Source organism: Stegostoma tigrinum, chromosome 7, assembly GCF_030684315.1.
Source record: "Stegostoma tigrinum isolate sSteTig4 chromosome 7, sSteTig4.hap1, whole genome shotgun sequence".
Lineage (NCBI taxonomy): Eukaryota > Metazoa > Chordata > Chondrichthyes > Orectolobiformes > Stegostomatidae > Stegostoma > Stegostoma tigrinum.
In genome coordinates this window covers 66,549,285-66,565,823 of record NC_081360.1, presented here as the reverse complement: position 1 = coordinate 66,565,823, position 16,539 = coordinate 66,549,285, and the positions used below count along the sequence as shown (strand labels likewise).

Genomic DNA, 16,539 nt, shown 5'->3' with positions numbered 1-16,539 from the left:
CTTGATATCAAGCACTTCTGAATTTGTTCAAGTTTAGAACACTTCAATAATTTCTTCCAAAATCAGTCAACTGTAATGTGGTGACAGAATAAAAAGATTTTAAACAAAAATTGAGTACTAGCTGTTTTTGATTGTGGCTATGATAATTGAGTGCAAGAAAAGTAATTATTTCTGAGCCAGTTGGAGTCAGTACAGATAAGTGTGAAGTGGTGTGTTTGAATGAGACAAAGAAGGAAAGAAAATACATGATGGGGGATAAGATACTGGGAAGCACCAAAGATCAGAAACACCCTGGCCTGTATGTCCACCATCTCTTAAAGCAGCAGCATAGGTAGACAAAATGATTAAGAAGGTACATGGGATATTTGCCTTTATTATCCAAGGCATAAAATTCAAGACCAGGGAAGTTATACTAGAACTGTATAAAATATTAGTTACCTGAACTTAAGTATTGTGTGCACTTCTGGAAATCACATTATAGCAAGGATGTGATTGAATTGGAGAGATTGCAGAGGAGATTTACCAGGATGTTGCCTGGGCTGGAAGGTTTGAGATATAAAAAATGATTGCCAGACTGGGATTGTTTTCCTTGGAGCAAAAGAGACTGAGGGACTACGAGATTGAGACATATAAAATGATGAGGGGCATAGACAGGGTAGACAGAAAGAAATATTTCCCCTTGATGCTGGGGTTAAGGGGCACAGATTTAAGGTAAGAGACAGGAAGTTTAGTGGGAATGTGAGGAAAAATATTTTCACCTTGAGGGTGGAGGAATCACTGCCTGTAAGGATGGTAGAGATGATATCTTCATCACATTTAGGTAGTGTTTAGATGTACGCTTGTGATGCCGAGATGTACACATACGCTGGGCCAGGTGTAGAAAATGGGATTAGAATAGCCTATCCGCTCCTCTGATGCTGGTTGGCCTGCTGTGATCATCCAGCTCTACACCTTGTTATCTCAGATTCTCCAGCATCTGCAGTTCCTACTATCTCAGGATTAGAATAGAACATAGAACATTATAGCACAGTACAGGCCCTTCGGCCCTCGATGTTGTGCCGACCTGTTGTACTAATCTCAAGCCCGTCTAACTTACACTATTCCATGTACATCCATATGCTTACCCAATGCCGACTTAAATGTACCTAAAGTTGGCGAATCTACCACCGTTGCAGGCAAAGCGCTCCATTCCCTTACTACTCTCCGAGTAAAGAAACTACCTCTGATATCTGTCCTATATCTTTCACCCCTCAATTTAAAGCTATGCCCCGAATAGTTGGTTGTTTTTTCTCAGCACAGACTTGATGCGGTGCAGGGCCTTTTTCTGTGCTGTAGACCTCTATGACTTTATGTAGTGACATTGGTATAATTTGTTAGCAGGCAACTGAGCTGACATATGGCACCCACTCCATTCTAATATCAGCAGTAATTGCCAGTCAGAATGGGAAGAAATTAAGTCCTGGAATGATGTATACTTTTGCATGGAAGTACTTCACCTATCAACGCATTAGTCTTGTTTCTGTCTCTCACACACATGCACAATCCCTGAGTTTGCTGTTCCCAATGTTAGTACAGTTCACAGTTTCCCCATCACACCAAAAGTAAAAGGGCACAGAAGAGCTGTGGATTTTCAGACCATCTAACTTGTACTCAAGGGGTGTAATTCTAAGCAATTACTTTTGAAAATCTACTAGCAGTCTTATTGTTAATATTATTACCAAATGCGCCTTCTTTCTACACCAACTACACCTTCCGGCTTTCCACCAGTGGTCACACAAAGCCACCTTTCTGAATAGAGTCACATGTAAAGCAAAATGCCAAAAAGGATTTTTTTTCTAACTTTTTGAACCCACCTTTTCATTTTTTTTATGGAGTTTACTTTTATCTCGGAATATTGGCTACTGGAAAATAATGCTTTAATAGAGGATCAGAAGCCGGGACATGGGACCAAAACTTGGCAGATGGAGTTTAACGTGGAAGACTGTGAAGTTATCCATTTTGTTTGGAGGACCAGAAAGACAATTTATTTTATCTAAATGAGAAAAACTTCAGGGTGCTTCAGTGCAGAGGGATCTGGGTCTCCTCATATATGAATCACGGAAAACTAGTATGTTGGTACAACGGGTAATGGAAGTTAAATGGAATTTTGGCATCTTTTGCAATTGGAATAGAGTATAATAGCAGGGAAATGTTGTTGCAACTCTGCAAGGCACGAGTGAAACCACATCTGGAGGATTGAGTACAATTTTGATCCCTTTACTTGAAGAGGGATGTGGTTGTATTGGCAGTTTAGAGGGGGTTCATTAGATTTGATGCCAGTCATGAGGGGTTTGTTTTGTGAAGAGAGATTGAATTATTTAGTCTGATACTTTCTAGAGCTTAGAAGAATGAATGGAGATCTAATTGAGGTATGTTAGATGTTAAAGGGGTTTGACGGAAGGGACATAGACGGTATGCTTCATGAATTTGGTCATATCCGATAATGATTCCAAGAACAAAGATCTTATGTTTTAGACAGAAAGTGTAAAATTCTCACTGTCTGGTATTTTGTACTTCATTCTTTGTGATGTGAAAGTGATAGATTTGTGATTGCTCACAGGGAAGACCACTGATTATGGCTGACCGTGAAGGAAAGGAGCTAATTAGCAGCTTAATTTCAAACAAGCAAAAGTGAGGGAAAGTTGGGGGCTGAATTTGGACCAATCACTGCAAGTATATTACTACCAAGCACACTATACAGTAAAGTGTGGAGCTGGATGAACACAGCAGGCCAAGCAGCATCTCAGGAGCACAAAAGCTGACGTTTCGGGCCTAGACCCTTCATCAGAGAGGGGGATGGGGAGAGGGAACTGGAATAAATAGGGAGAGAGGGGGAGGCGGACCGAAGATGGAGAGAAAAGAAGATAGGTGGAGAGGAGAGTATAGGTGGGGAGGTAGGAAGGGGATAGGTCAGTCCAGGGAAGATGCTGTTCTTCCTCTCACCCATCACTTCCTCCCACCTCAAGCCTCACCTCCATTTCCTACCTACCACCTCATCCCGCCTCCTTGACCTGTCCATCTTCCCTGGACTGACCTATCCCCTCCCTACCTCCTCGCCTATACTCTCCTCTCTACCTATCTAGTTTGCTCTCCATCTTCGGTCCGCCTCCCCCTCTCTCCCTATTTATTTCAGTTCCCTCTCCCCATCTCCCTCTCTGATGAAGGGTCTAGGCCCGAAACGTCAGCTTTTGTGCTCCTGAGATGCTGCTTGGCCTGCTGTGTTCACCCAGCTCCACACTTTGTTATCTTGGATTCTCCAGCATCTGCACTTCCCATTAACACTATACAGTGATCTCCTTTCTCTTAACCAGCACAAGCAAAGAAAATGAGATATGAAAATTATGTTTTGATATGGAGCTAAACTAATTGAAAACATAAATATTAGCAAAACTAAGACCTTCAAACCTGAAGAAGTCATAGGACAGCTTAGTCCAAAGTTTGCAAGATTTGTTTAACTGCTTTACAAATCTGTTGAATTTCTCTAGTTCTGCTAAAAGTGTATTGAATAATTTGGGAATGATATTGCCTGCAAATGGCCATGTTCAAATGAAAACTGTTGTTAACAAACAGCATGATTTTTTTCAGAATGAGGGAGCAACTATTTTGACTTAATAAGTGACAGAACAAATTATTTTCAATTATTTTCACTGTTTCAACATAAAAAAAACCGTGGAATGCTGTTTGTAACAGCGCTGTAAGCGTACCTATATCAGATGGACTGCGGCAACTGGAGAAAACAACCCTCACTACCTTCTGAGTGGCTGAGGAACAAAGCCGCGCTACATTAAATTTTCTTTCAAAAATGTAGAAAATACTAGAAATCAGGTCAGGCCTGTCATCTTCTTAAAGAGAAAGCTCTATTGACATATAAGGGACAACCTTGGGATTCCAAAATTAAAGCTTTAAGAAGTATTTCATATTTTGTCTCCCCAACTCGCTGAGCTAACAATAGTGGTTCTCAGACCTTTATGTTTGAAAGATCCCATTTTAAATGAAGTAGTAATTACTGACCCCCCTGTTATTTATAATATGATAAAATTATTTTCTGAATAAAATGTTCACCAGTGCCTTGTTAAGGAAATTGAGTGAAATTTGAACAGGGCTGTCTGATTCAGTAAACACTGGTGTGATTGATGACGTAAACACCTGCACATTTCCTTGAACTGAAAGGTAATCTTACAGGTCTATCAACATGCCTTTTGAATACTTCACTGGTTAGGCACGCCTCAACCTCGTATTCAGTGACATTGTTTATGCTGAGACTCTTTGGGATGTAATCACCACCACACCTACCAACTAAATGCACTGACAGTGCACACAAGGGATTGTTTATCCCTCCCTCTCTGTTATTCCCAGCCCACCTTTGCTGAAATATTATTGGCATCAGACTTGCCTGTAACCTAGCCACCAACAGTGCATAGCTGTCCACGGTTCCTAATTTTTGTTCTTCGGCGGCACGGTGGCTCAGTGGTTAGCACTGCTGCCTCACAGTGCCAGGGACCTGGGTTCAATTCCATCCTTGGGTGACTGTGTGTGAAGTTTGCACATTCTCCCTGTGCCTATGTGGGTTTCCTCCAAGTGCTCTGGTTTTCTCCCACAGTCCAGAGATGTGCAGGCTAGGTGGTTTGGCTATGCTAAATTGCCCATAATGTTCAGGGATGTGTAGATTAGGTAAGTGAGCGGGGAATAGGTCTGGGTGATGTGCTCTGAGTGTCAGTGTGGACTTGCTGGGCCAAAGGGCCTATTTCTACACTGTAGGGACTCTCTATCTATCTAGCTAACAAAAAAAGTGATGAAACAGTATACCTCTATGCTGAACATAGGTTGAGCTACCTAGGGCTTTTTTCGTTAGAGCAAAGAAGAATGAGAAGTGACTTGATAGAGGTGTACAAGATGGTGAGAGGCTTAGATAGAGTGGATAGTCAGAGACTTTATCCCAGGGCGGAAATGACTTTTACAAGAGGGCATAATTTTAAGATGATCGGAGGAAGGTGTGGGGGAGATGTAAGAAGTAGGTTCTTTACACAGACAGTGGTGGGCATGTGGAATGCGCTGCTGGCAGTGGTAGTGGAGTCATACTTTGGACACTTTAAAGTCACTCCTGAATTGGAACATGGCGGATGGTAAAATGTAGGGTATGCAGGGTAGTTTGATCTTAGTAGGATAATAGGTCGGCACAACATCATGGGCCAAAAGGCCCTTACTGTGCTGTACTGTTCTATGTTCTATGGTTGGAGGCATATCTGTCAACGGAAGAGGGTTTTGATTATTGGGGGTCAGCCCTGTGTGGGATTCTACAGGGATAGGGGTTAGGTCCGGTCATCCTCAGCTGTTGCATCATTGACCTTCTCTCCACCATAAGGTCAGAGGTGTTGCCCTTTAGATAATTGCATAACATTTGTGTACAAATGCAGTAAGACCTGGAAAACATTCGGGTTTGGGCTGATAAATGGCAAGTAATATTTGCATCAAACATGTGCCAGGCAATGACTATCTCTAACAAGAAAGAATTTACCCATTGCCCCTTGACATTCGGTAGCAAAATCATCACTAAATCCCACACTTTTAACATCCTAGGCCCCACCATTGACCTGAAGCTGAAACAGCCTGACCACATAAATGCTATAGCATCAAGAGCAGGTCAGAGACTAGGAATTCTACAACATGTAACCACTGCCTGATTCCCCAAAGGCAGTCCGCTATTTACAAGGCAAGTCAAGGGTGTGATATAATGCTCCCCACTTGTCTGACAGCTGCAACAGTATTCGAGATGATTAGCACTATCTAGGTCAAGCATTCCTCCTTGGGGCGCATCTTCTAATTCCACAACCTCCCCCACTTAGAAACATAGGGGCAACTAATACATGGGAATACTAGCGCCTTTAATTTTGTATCCTAGCCTGACTTGGAGCTATATTACTGTCCCATCACTGCCAAACTGTCAAAATCTTTAACATCCCTCCTAATAGCACTTTGGGTGCATCTGTACCCCGAACACTCCCACAGTTCAAGAAGGCAACTCATTGCCATCCTCTCAAGAGCATTTAGTGATTGGCAGTAAATGGTGGCATAGATATTGATGCAACAAAGTGTGGAGCTGGATGAACAACAGCAGGCCAAGCAGCATCCCAGGAGCACAAAAGCTGACGTTTCGGGCCTAGACCCTTCATCAGAGAGGGGGATGGGGAGAGGGAACTGAAATAAATAGGGAGAGAGGGGGAGGCGGACCGAAGATGGAGAGAAAAGAAGTTAGGTGGAGAGGAGAGTATAGGTGGGCAGGTGGGGAGGGGATAGGTTAGTCTCCATCTCAGGTAACCAGCTCGAAACTGATGTCCATTTCAAGCCCACTGACTGCCACAGCTACCTAGAATACACCTCTTCCCACTAACCCTCTGCAAAAATTCCATCCCCTATTCCCAATTCCTCCGCCTCCGCTACTTCTGCTCCCAGGATGAGGCATTCCACTCCCGCACATCCCAGATGTCCACGTTCTTCAAGGACTGCTACTTCCTCCCACGCAGTGGTCGAGAACGCCCTTGACCGTGTCTCCCGCATTTCCCGCAACACATCCCTCACACCCCGGCCCCACCACAACCGCCCCCAGAGGATCCCCCTCGTTCTCACGTACCACCCCACCAACCTCCGGATACAACGCATCATCCTCCGACACTTCCACCATCTACAATCCGACCCCTCCACCCAAGCTATTTTTCCATCCCCACCCTTGTCTGCCTTCCGGAGAGACCACTATCTCCGCGACTCCCTTGTCCGCTCCACACTCCCCTCCAACCCCACCACACCCGGCACCTTCCCCTGCAACCGCAGGAAGTGCTACACTTGCCCCCACACATCCTCCCTCACCCCTATCCCAGGCCCCAAGATGACCTTCCATATCAAGCAGATGCTCACCTGCACATCTGGTATATTGAATTCATTGCACCCGCTGTGGCCACCTATACATTGGGGAAACCAAGTGGAGGCTTGGAGACCGCTTTGCAGAACACCTCCGCTCGGTTCGCAACAAACAACTGAACCTCCCAGTCGCGAACCATTTCAACTCTCCCTCCCATTCCTCAGACGACATGTCCATCATGGGCCTCCTGCAGTGCCACAATGATGCCACCCGAAGGTTGCAGGAACAGCAACTCATATTCCGCTTGGGAACCCTGCAGCCCAATGGTATCAATGTGGACTTCACCAGCTTCAAAATCTCCCCTTCAACCACTGCATCCCAAAACCAGCCCAGTTCTTCCCCTCCCCCCACTGCATCACAAAACCAGCCCAGCCTGTCTCTGCCTCCCTAACCTGTTCTTCATCTCACCCATGCCTTCCTCCCACCTCAAGCCGCACCTCCATTTCCTACCTACCACCTCATCCCGCCTCCTTGACCTGTCCATTTTCCCCAGACTGACCTATCCCCTCCCTACCTCCTCACCTATACTCTCCTCTCTACCTCCTCACCTATACTCTCCTCTCTACCTATCTTGTTTTCTCTCCATCTTTGGTCCGCCTCCCCCTCTCTCCCTATTTATTCCAGTTCCCTCTCCCCATCCCCCTCTCTGATGAACGTCTAGGCCCGAAAAGTCAGCTTTTGTGCTCCTGGGATGCTGCTTGGTCTGCTGTGTTCATCCGGCTCCACACTTTGTTGTCTTGGATTCTCCAGCATCTGCAGTTCCCATTATCATAGATATTGATGCCCCCATTTTGACACAAGAGGCGATAGCCTAGTGGTATTATTGCTGCTCTTTTAATCCAGAGACCCAAATAACTTTCTGGGGCCTGCGTTGAAATCCTGCCATGGCAGTTGGTGGAATTTGAATTCAATACATATCTCAAATTAAGAACCTGATAATGACTGTGAAACCATTGTTGATTATCAGGAAAAGTAACCCATCTGGTTCATTAATGCCCTTCTGGGAAGGAAACTACTATCTTTACCTGGTCTGGCATACATGTGACTCCTGACCCACAGCAATGTTGTTGACTCTTAACTTCCCTCTGGGCAATTAGGGATGGGCAATAAATGCTGCCTGGCCAGTGATACCCTCATCCTGTGAATGAATAAAGAAACCTATGTATTTTTGGCAGTTTGCATCTTTTAAATTGGCAAGAAACTAACAAAATGATGATGAAATGAAGGTTAAAACAGTAAAAGACTTAATACTGTTCATGATTATTATGCTTTCATATTGTAATTCTTCTTGTTAAGGCTCTCAGGCAGTGTTGAAGCAAGAAGCCCATTCAGAGGATACTGATCAATTAACGAGGAGACTTCACGAAGATAAGGATGAAGATCCTGCGCAATCCTCAGCTGTAGTGTTACAAAATCTTCCCAAAGACAGCACATGTGAAATGCTAAATCTGCTAATTGAAAATTTTACTGGATTAACTGAAGAAACTGGTCATTTCAGTCTGGAAATATTGAATGAAATGGATGTGGCAGTTGTGGTTTTCAAAACTAACATTGGTAAGAATTAATATTCAGCAATTTTTTGTTCAAGATGATGTGTTAGAGAGCTAGAAGATCCAAGAGCAAGAAAACTAGAATAGATAAATTTTAATTCGAAGAGATAGCAATACAGTTATTACAAAATGATAGGAAGTCCTCAGTCAGAGTCATGTTTGCATGCCTGATCGTCACAACCCTTAAACAAAACAACCTCAAGTGTAACATAAAAAAATCAATGTTATAACTGAAAACCAAAGAAGTATGTATGCAGGAATAAGAAACACAATTAGAAATTGCTGGAAAAACTCAGCAGGTCTGACAACATCTGTGGAAAGAAATCAGAGTTAAAGTTTGGAGTCCAGTGGAGAAGGTGCTCTGAGGAAGAGTCACTGGACTTGAAACAAACATTAACTCTGCTTTCGCTCCACAGGTGCTGCCAGACTTGCTGAATTTTTCCACAAATTTCTGATGTTAATGTTAAAATTGGAGCAAGGTTCCATATAGCCTTCCACAGTCTGTAACGTTCCATTGTAATTTCAGAACCTCTGTAGTGTACAGTATGGAACCTGGGCATTACTGCCTGGGGCCAGTGCAAAAGGATTTTTGCCCAACTGGCACCTAGCCACATGCTGGGGCCATTTCTTACAACTGCCTGAATTTTTGAGGGAACAAGGCATCTCATTTGATAGTTGCTGCTGCTCCCCTGGTTCCTTTGGATCACTGCTTGGTGAGGCTGCTCCTCCTAGCTGGCAACAGGGCACTGGTCTTCCTCCTCTTGATTGACTGACGCGGGCTTTATCATGTTAGGTTGAGCAGATTTTACTCCCCTGTCTCCATCTAGGCTGCAGGGTTTCTGTGGCAGTTCATGGCTGGTGCGGCCATTTGGGGGAATCTAAATGGAGTTTGGTGGCTCCCCTGCATTATTTTATGATTCAGTGTGCCGCTGCCTTCTGCAGGAGTGCTGCGGTTCTGGATCCTGCCTGGGAAGTGGAACTGGTGAGCTCATTTGTGGCAAGGATGGGGACGGGCAACACATTGTCAGGGAAGATTTGCTGTGTCGTGTCTGAGCTAATCCCAATGGCGTTAGCATCTCCTCAGTGGTTTGGGCATGCTGTCAGATGTCAGTGCAGCAAAGGAAGAGTCTGCAAGTCTAACGCTGGACATCAGAACAGTCTCAAGTCTTAAAATAGGAGAGATCCTGCCAAAACAGCACAAATTGGGTAAAGTACTACAGTAAATGACGTTAAAACCAATCTGATGTTCAACAACATTTCAGGCCGTAATCACTTAACAACATTAAAGCAAAACAATGCTAAATTGGCAAAGTTAAATGTGGAGTCACTGCACGAAAAATGTTGAAAATAAACACCTCAACCCATGAAGGGGAAGTTTGTTTTAGCTTGACCAACTACTAGAAGTTGCCAGGGGAAGAGTGACCCGGCTGTAAGGAAAGTCATGCAGACAAAAGAAGAAGGAGAGCTTGTTTCAAGGATCTCACATTTCCCACTGAAAGATTTAGTGGAGGAGGTAGACATGAGAAGCAATGTCATGTCACAGTGGGGCAAAAAAATTTTGATGAGTGGGACAGATAACATATTTAGTCAATATAACAATCTTGCAGTCAATATAACAAGATTAACATTACATCTTCAAATATCATGTCTGCAGAATGGAACTACTAGCCTTACATACTGTTCAGTATGCCATCCACCCTGAAAATCTCCATCAATCATGACCCAGACCTCACAATCATGTAATTCACCTCACCCCCACACTAAGTATTGCTACAATCCTCACAACATGGTATTTTGACAACATTACACTTTATCGAGAAAGATCTTGCTTCATTTCAGTGAAAGTTGAGGTAGGACAGTGGCCAGATTCCAAATACTCCTTTGACCTTCAATCATTGATCCGGTGTGACAATGTCAATATTGCAGGGATGGGATACAAATAGAATGGAATAATTACATTATCGCATAAATATATTGATTAAAGAATCAAATGTGTAATATTGAACATGTTCATAACCTATAAAAACAAATTTTAATGCCAAGTAGACAAAGTGTAAGAGATGTGAAGAAATATCTCAAAAGATAGAACTGATGGGAAAAGGAGACAATTATGCAGAACTACAGTAGCAGAAAATACTGTACTTGCTGCGACTAATGGCTTCCATTTGATTAATTGACAAAAATTGGCATTTGTTTATAAAAATATTCATTTTCCTGTCTTTTCCTAAATTGCTTTCCTAATAATCGCAAGTGTTGTGAGTATTAAGCTATCCTTTCAATTTGTAGCTTTTAGTTATTAAGAATCTTCAGATATCTTTCCGGAAAAAGTGTTGTGATATTTGTAATTTTACCTTACTTTTAGATATCAATGACTTCATTGAAAAGTGCTCCAGAAAAGCATTGAGTAACAACCAAAATATTATGGCACGGCAGCTGGAGATAACAACAAGTGTGAGAGTGGAGAACCTACCTTCCAATATCAGTAACCAGTTCTTAAAACTGTACTTTGAAAGTTCGAGAAATGGATGTGGAGAAGTGACTGACATTGAAATGATGTCTGAGGACGATGTAGCAATTGTTTCTTTTGGAGATTCTAATGGTAATATTTGTGTACTGGAAAGTGTAGACTATTTAAAGTAAAGGGACTGATTTATTGGTCACAGAAAAGAGCCTGCCCCCTTGCTCTTCAGGTGATATTAACCCCTCTTTCCCGGGCACCCTGAATGACCAAAAGCCTTGGTTGACATTCGGGTTTGCAGCTCATAACTTACAAAGGATGTAGTAACGCAAGTCGGCCATTAAGCCTGTCAAGTCTGTACTGGCATTCAGTGAGATCATCACTGATCTGATAATACTCAGCACCACTTTGTTGCCTTTACCAGTAACCCCTAATTCCCTTACTAATTAAAATACTATCTGTCTTAAATATACTTAATTACTGAGCCCCTGCAGCCCTCTGCAGCAAAGAATTCCACATTCATTAACCGCGAAGAGAATAAGTTCCTCCTCATCTCTGTCTTAAATGGACAACTATTTATTTTGAGATTATGCTGTTCAGTCTTAGATTCTCCCACATGGGGAAACAACCTTTCCACATCTACCCTGCCAAGTTCTTTAAGAATCTTGCATGTTTTAATATGGTCACTTCTCATTCTTCTAAACTCCAGTGAGTACGTGATCAATCTCCTCAAGCTTTCCTCGTTAAACAGCCCCTCCATACCCAGGATCAACTTAGCGTACCTTCTCTGGACTGCCTCCAAAGCCAGTATACGTTTCCTTAGATGAGGGTCCCAAACTGTTCACAGGACCTTGCAGTGTAGATGTTCTGATTTCAATTAATAACTGACACAGTGATGGGCAGCACTTTGTACCAGTGATGACATTGGAAACAACACCAATCTCCCAAACTCCCACCTTTTACCCATTCACAAGTGATAATAGAGAATTTGAATTATTTTTCTTTATTCATTTATTCATGAGATGTGTGTGTTGCTGGCCATTCCAGCACTCATTACCCTCCCTAGTTGCCTTTGAAAAGTTGATGGTAAGCTGCCTTCTTGAAACACCACAGTCCATTTGATGTAGGTACACCCACATTGCCAGTATTGGGGGAGTTTCAGGATCTTGACCCAGCCACATTGAAAGAACAACATATTTTCCAAGTCAGGATGGTGAGTGGCTTGGAGGGGTACCTGCAGCTGATGGTGTTTCCATGTATCTGTTGCACTTGTATATGGAAGTGGTCATGTGTTTTGAAAGTGCTGTCGAATGAACTTTGGTGAATTACTGCTGTGCATCTTATAGATGCTCACTGCTGCTACAGAGCCAGGGAGCAAGTGAATTTTGTGGATGCAGTGCTCATCAAGCAGGCAGCTTTGGTCTGGAACAGAAACAAAAGTTGCTGGAAAAGCTGAGCACATCAGAACGGGGGAAGGGTCATCGGACCCAAAATATTACCTCTGATCTTTTCTGCACTGACGCTGCCAGACCTACTGAGCTTTTCCAGCAACTTTTGTTTTTCTTCCTTATTTACAGCATCCACAGTACTTTTGGTTTTTATTTAGCTTTGTTCTGGATGTTGTCAAGCTTATTGAGTTTCATTCTGCCCATTGTTCCAAGACACTGTTTTGGGAACTTAACATTCTGTTTGTTTTATTTATAGTTCTGGATACCATCTTGGCTAAAACACATGTTATTGAGAAAACTCCAATCTATGTCTATCCCTACTACAAGAGTTTGGGTTCAGCTTTATATGGCAAAAAAAGACCATATGTGAAAATGCCTGATCCCTTCACCTTCACGTTGGATCCCTACATCTTCCAATTTCTTCAAAAGGATAGAAGGCGAATTGCAGAAATCAAGGACAAAATGTCAGTGCATCATTGTAACATTGCATTGTTAGACACAGACTTGTCAAACTCTATCAAGATATCTCCAACATTTTCAGGACAAGAAACTTCATTAAAAAAGCTCGTAAAGAATTGGAAACAGTTGGCTTCAGATAATTTAACTGGTATCCTGTCAAAATACAAAACCATTAATAATAGCGTGAGGCAACATACCTGGGAAAAAATTCAGGGAGATTTTAAGCAGCATTTGAACCAAAATATTGTTGTTATACCAGCTATTTCAAATGAACAAGTAATTGTTGCTGGAGAATCTGAGAGTGTAGATATTTTTCAACAAGAATTCAAATCACTCGTGGATAGAGTCACTGAAGAATTGGAAAGGGAGAAACAAAGTGTGACCAAGAAAGTGAGTTGTGATCCCGCTAAATGTAATTTTTTATTAAGCACTGGTCTTGAAAAGTGTGTTTCCACAATATTTCCAGACATTACCATGGAATGCAATGCATCTGCAGGTGATATTACATTATATGGTTTACCTAAAGATGTTTTTGCTGCCAAAAGTAAAATATTGGAAGAACTTGTTCAAATAAAAACAAAAAAACTTGATATGAACCCCCATCTTATTTATTTTCTACAAAAGTTAGATTCCAATGAAGTTTCCTGCTGCTTGTTCATATCAAATGGAATCAACGCTATGTATGACATTCAAGATAACTGTGTCCTACTCATAGGAGTTAAGGATTCCTTTTTACGTGCAGCAGAAGAACAGATCAAAAAATGTCTGAATTTCAAAAGCATTAAGGTGGAAGATTCAAGAGTCATTGCAATGCCTGAGTGGGCACAACTGAAACAAAATTTGATCACAAAGTTAAATTCTCCCGTGATACAAGTTGAAATCAAAGTGATGCCACTGGACGAGCATTTGGAGATCATTATCTCTGGCTATTCTAGTGCTGTCATGGATGTTTTTGAAATGCTTTCAGACTTTGTTATGAAAAACACAATCATTCAAAAACAAGTTTCCTTGAAATCTGCTGGAGTCCTGCAATTTTTGATGGACATTAGGAAACTTGATCTTCTCCACACAGCACCAAAGGACGTGAAAATACAAGTTGATGTTGTGGAAAATGGTTCGAGCGTGTTACTATCTGGTCCCCAAGTATATGTCCTCCAAATGGAGAATGACCTTTTAAATGAAGCTGCCACAGTAATTAGTTCTGTCCTTGAAATTGCCAAACCGGGAACAAAGAAGATTTTCAAAGAAAAGGAAGATATGTATGTTTCTACACTAATGCATAGATTTAATTGCATTCTAAAGATGATTGAATCTGGTAACTTTGGGGACAGTGCTAAATTGGGCCAAAGTCACTATAAAGTGCAGTTACCTGGTGGACCCTTAGTAACTGTTTATAGAGGAGACCTCTGCAAGAGTGAAGTTGATGTGATTGTCAATGCAGCAAATGAAAGTCTGCAGCACATTGGAGGCCTTGCAGCAGATCTACTAAAAGCAGCTGGCTCAACATTGCAAACTCAGTGCAATTGGATTGTTAAGGATCAAGGATCCCTTGTGCCTGGAGATGCAGTTATTACAAGTGCTGGTAAATTACCATGTTCCAGAGTGATTCACGCAGTTGGTCCAAGATGGATGGAAGCTGATGCAGACACATCTAAGAAATGCTTAAGGAAGGCCATAATCCAAAGTTTGACTCTTGCAGAAGCCCACAATTTGAAGACAATAGCAATTCCTGCTATTAGTTCAGGAATATTTGGATTTCCTTTGAATTTATGTGCAGAAGTAATTGTCAGATCAATAAGAGAGCACTGTGTGAACTCACAGGGTGGCAGTGCGCTAAAAGCAATCCATTTAGTAAATCATGATGAACAAACAGTTTGTGCCATTTCAGTTGCAGCTCAGAAAATCTTGGGTGAATTCGCACTTACTGGACCTACTCCCACACAGCCAAAAAGGCTTAACAGTGGCAGCAAGATAAACATCAGAAGCATGAATTGTGTGCACGAAGCCCAGACAAAGGAAGGTCTAAATCTTTTTGTTCTCAAAGGCAGAATTCAAGATGTAGCTGTAAGCCTCCAATTTAATTTATTTTGTCGAGAATGCTATGAAATAGAACATGGAACAGCACAGCACAGGAATAGGCCCTTCATCCCACATGATGCTATCCTAAACTAATCCTATTTGCTTGTCCATATCCGCCTATTCTCTCAGAGATAGTAGGAACTGCAGATGCTGGAGAAACGGAGATAACAAGGTGTAGAGCTAGATGAACACAGCAGGCCAAGCAGCGTCAGAGGAGCAGGAAAGCTGACGTTTTGGGTCCAGATCCTTCTTCAGAAAAAAGGGTCTAGACCCGAAACATTAACTTTCCTGCTCCTCTAATGCTGCGTGACCTGCTGTGTTCATCCAGCTCTACACCTTATTATCTCCATCTATTCACTGCCTGTTTGTGTGTCTAAGTGCTTCTTAAACTTTGCTGTCATTTCTGCTTCTACTGTCTCCCTGGCAGCATGTTCCAGGCACCCTCTGTGTAGAAAAACTTCCTTCATGCATCCCCTTTAAACTTTCACCTTAAACCTTTTTCCCCTAATATTCGACCGTTCTGCCTGACTATTACCTTATCTGTACCTCTGATAATTTTACGTAGTTCTATCAGGTCACCCCCTTAGCTTCCAACCTCCAGTGAAAACAATTCATGTTTGTTCAACCACTCCTTAAAGCTATTACACTGCAACCTAGGCAACATCCTGGTAAATCTCTCTGCACTCTCCCCAAAGCCTCCACTTCATTCCTATCATGTGGTGAACAGAAGTACACACAATATTCCAAATGTGGATAATGTAAAGTTTTATAGAGGTGCAGCATGACTTGCGAAATTTTATTTTCAGTGCCCTGACCAATGAAGACAAACATGCCATCTGTCTTCTTTACCAGCTTATCTACTTGTGTTGTCTCTTTGAGGAAGCTATGGACTTGCATCCCAAGATCCGTCTTGGTTTACTGTTCTCGAACACAGAAGATTGAGGGGTGATCTGATAGAAGATTCTAAGATTGGGAATGGCATGGATAGAGTGAAAAGTAGGAGGCTTTTTCCTCAGGGCGGAGGTGTCAGTTACTAGGGGACGCAGGTTCAAGGTGTGAAGGGGGGAATTTAACGAAGATGTGCGAGGCAAATTTTTCACACAAAGGGTAGTGAGTCCTGGAACATTCTGCCAGAGCAGGTAGGAGAAGCAGATACAGTAGCAGCATTCGTGGAGCACCTGGATGAATACACGAACAGGAAGGGAATAGAGGGATATGGATTCTGTGAGTGAAAGCAGTTTTAATATGGAAGGGCCAAATGTGTTGACACAGGCTTGGAGGGCCAAAGGGCCTGTTCGTGTGCTGTGTTGTTCTTTGTTTTGTATATCAATGCTGTTAAGGGTTCTACCATTAATTGTATACTTCCCTTTTACAATTGACCTCCCAATTACACATTACACTTGTTTTGATTAACTTACATTTGCCATTTCGACATCCAGCTTTCCAGCTGATGTATATCCTGCTGCATCCTCTGACAACCTTCCTCACTATCAGCAACTCTACCAATTCTTGTGTCATCTGCAAACTTACTAAACAGACCACCCATATTTTCATCTAAATCATTTACATATATTACAAACAACAGATCCCAGC

General features: G+C 42.3%; 1 protein-coding gene across 3 annotated transcripts in view; it reads left to right on the top strand.

The window, feature by feature from the left end:
* The window catches only part of LOC125454041 (protein mono-ADP-ribosyltransferase PARP14-like), a 63,908-nt gene that overhangs the window by 12,188 nt on the left and 35,181 nt on the right, over positions 1 to 16,539 (top strand). For all 3 annotated transcript variants that reach the window (XM_059647381.1, XM_048534300.2, XM_059647382.1), the window contains exons 4-6: positions 8,249 to 8,506; positions 10,865 to 11,101; positions 12,665 to 14,931. In XM_059647381.1, coding sequence (XP_059503364.1) covers positions 8,249 to 8,506; positions 10,865 to 11,101; positions 12,665 to 14,931 — 2,762 coding nt within the window. The remainder of the gene's footprint in view (positions 1 to 8,248; positions 8,507 to 10,864; positions 11,102 to 12,664; positions 14,932 to 16,539) is intronic.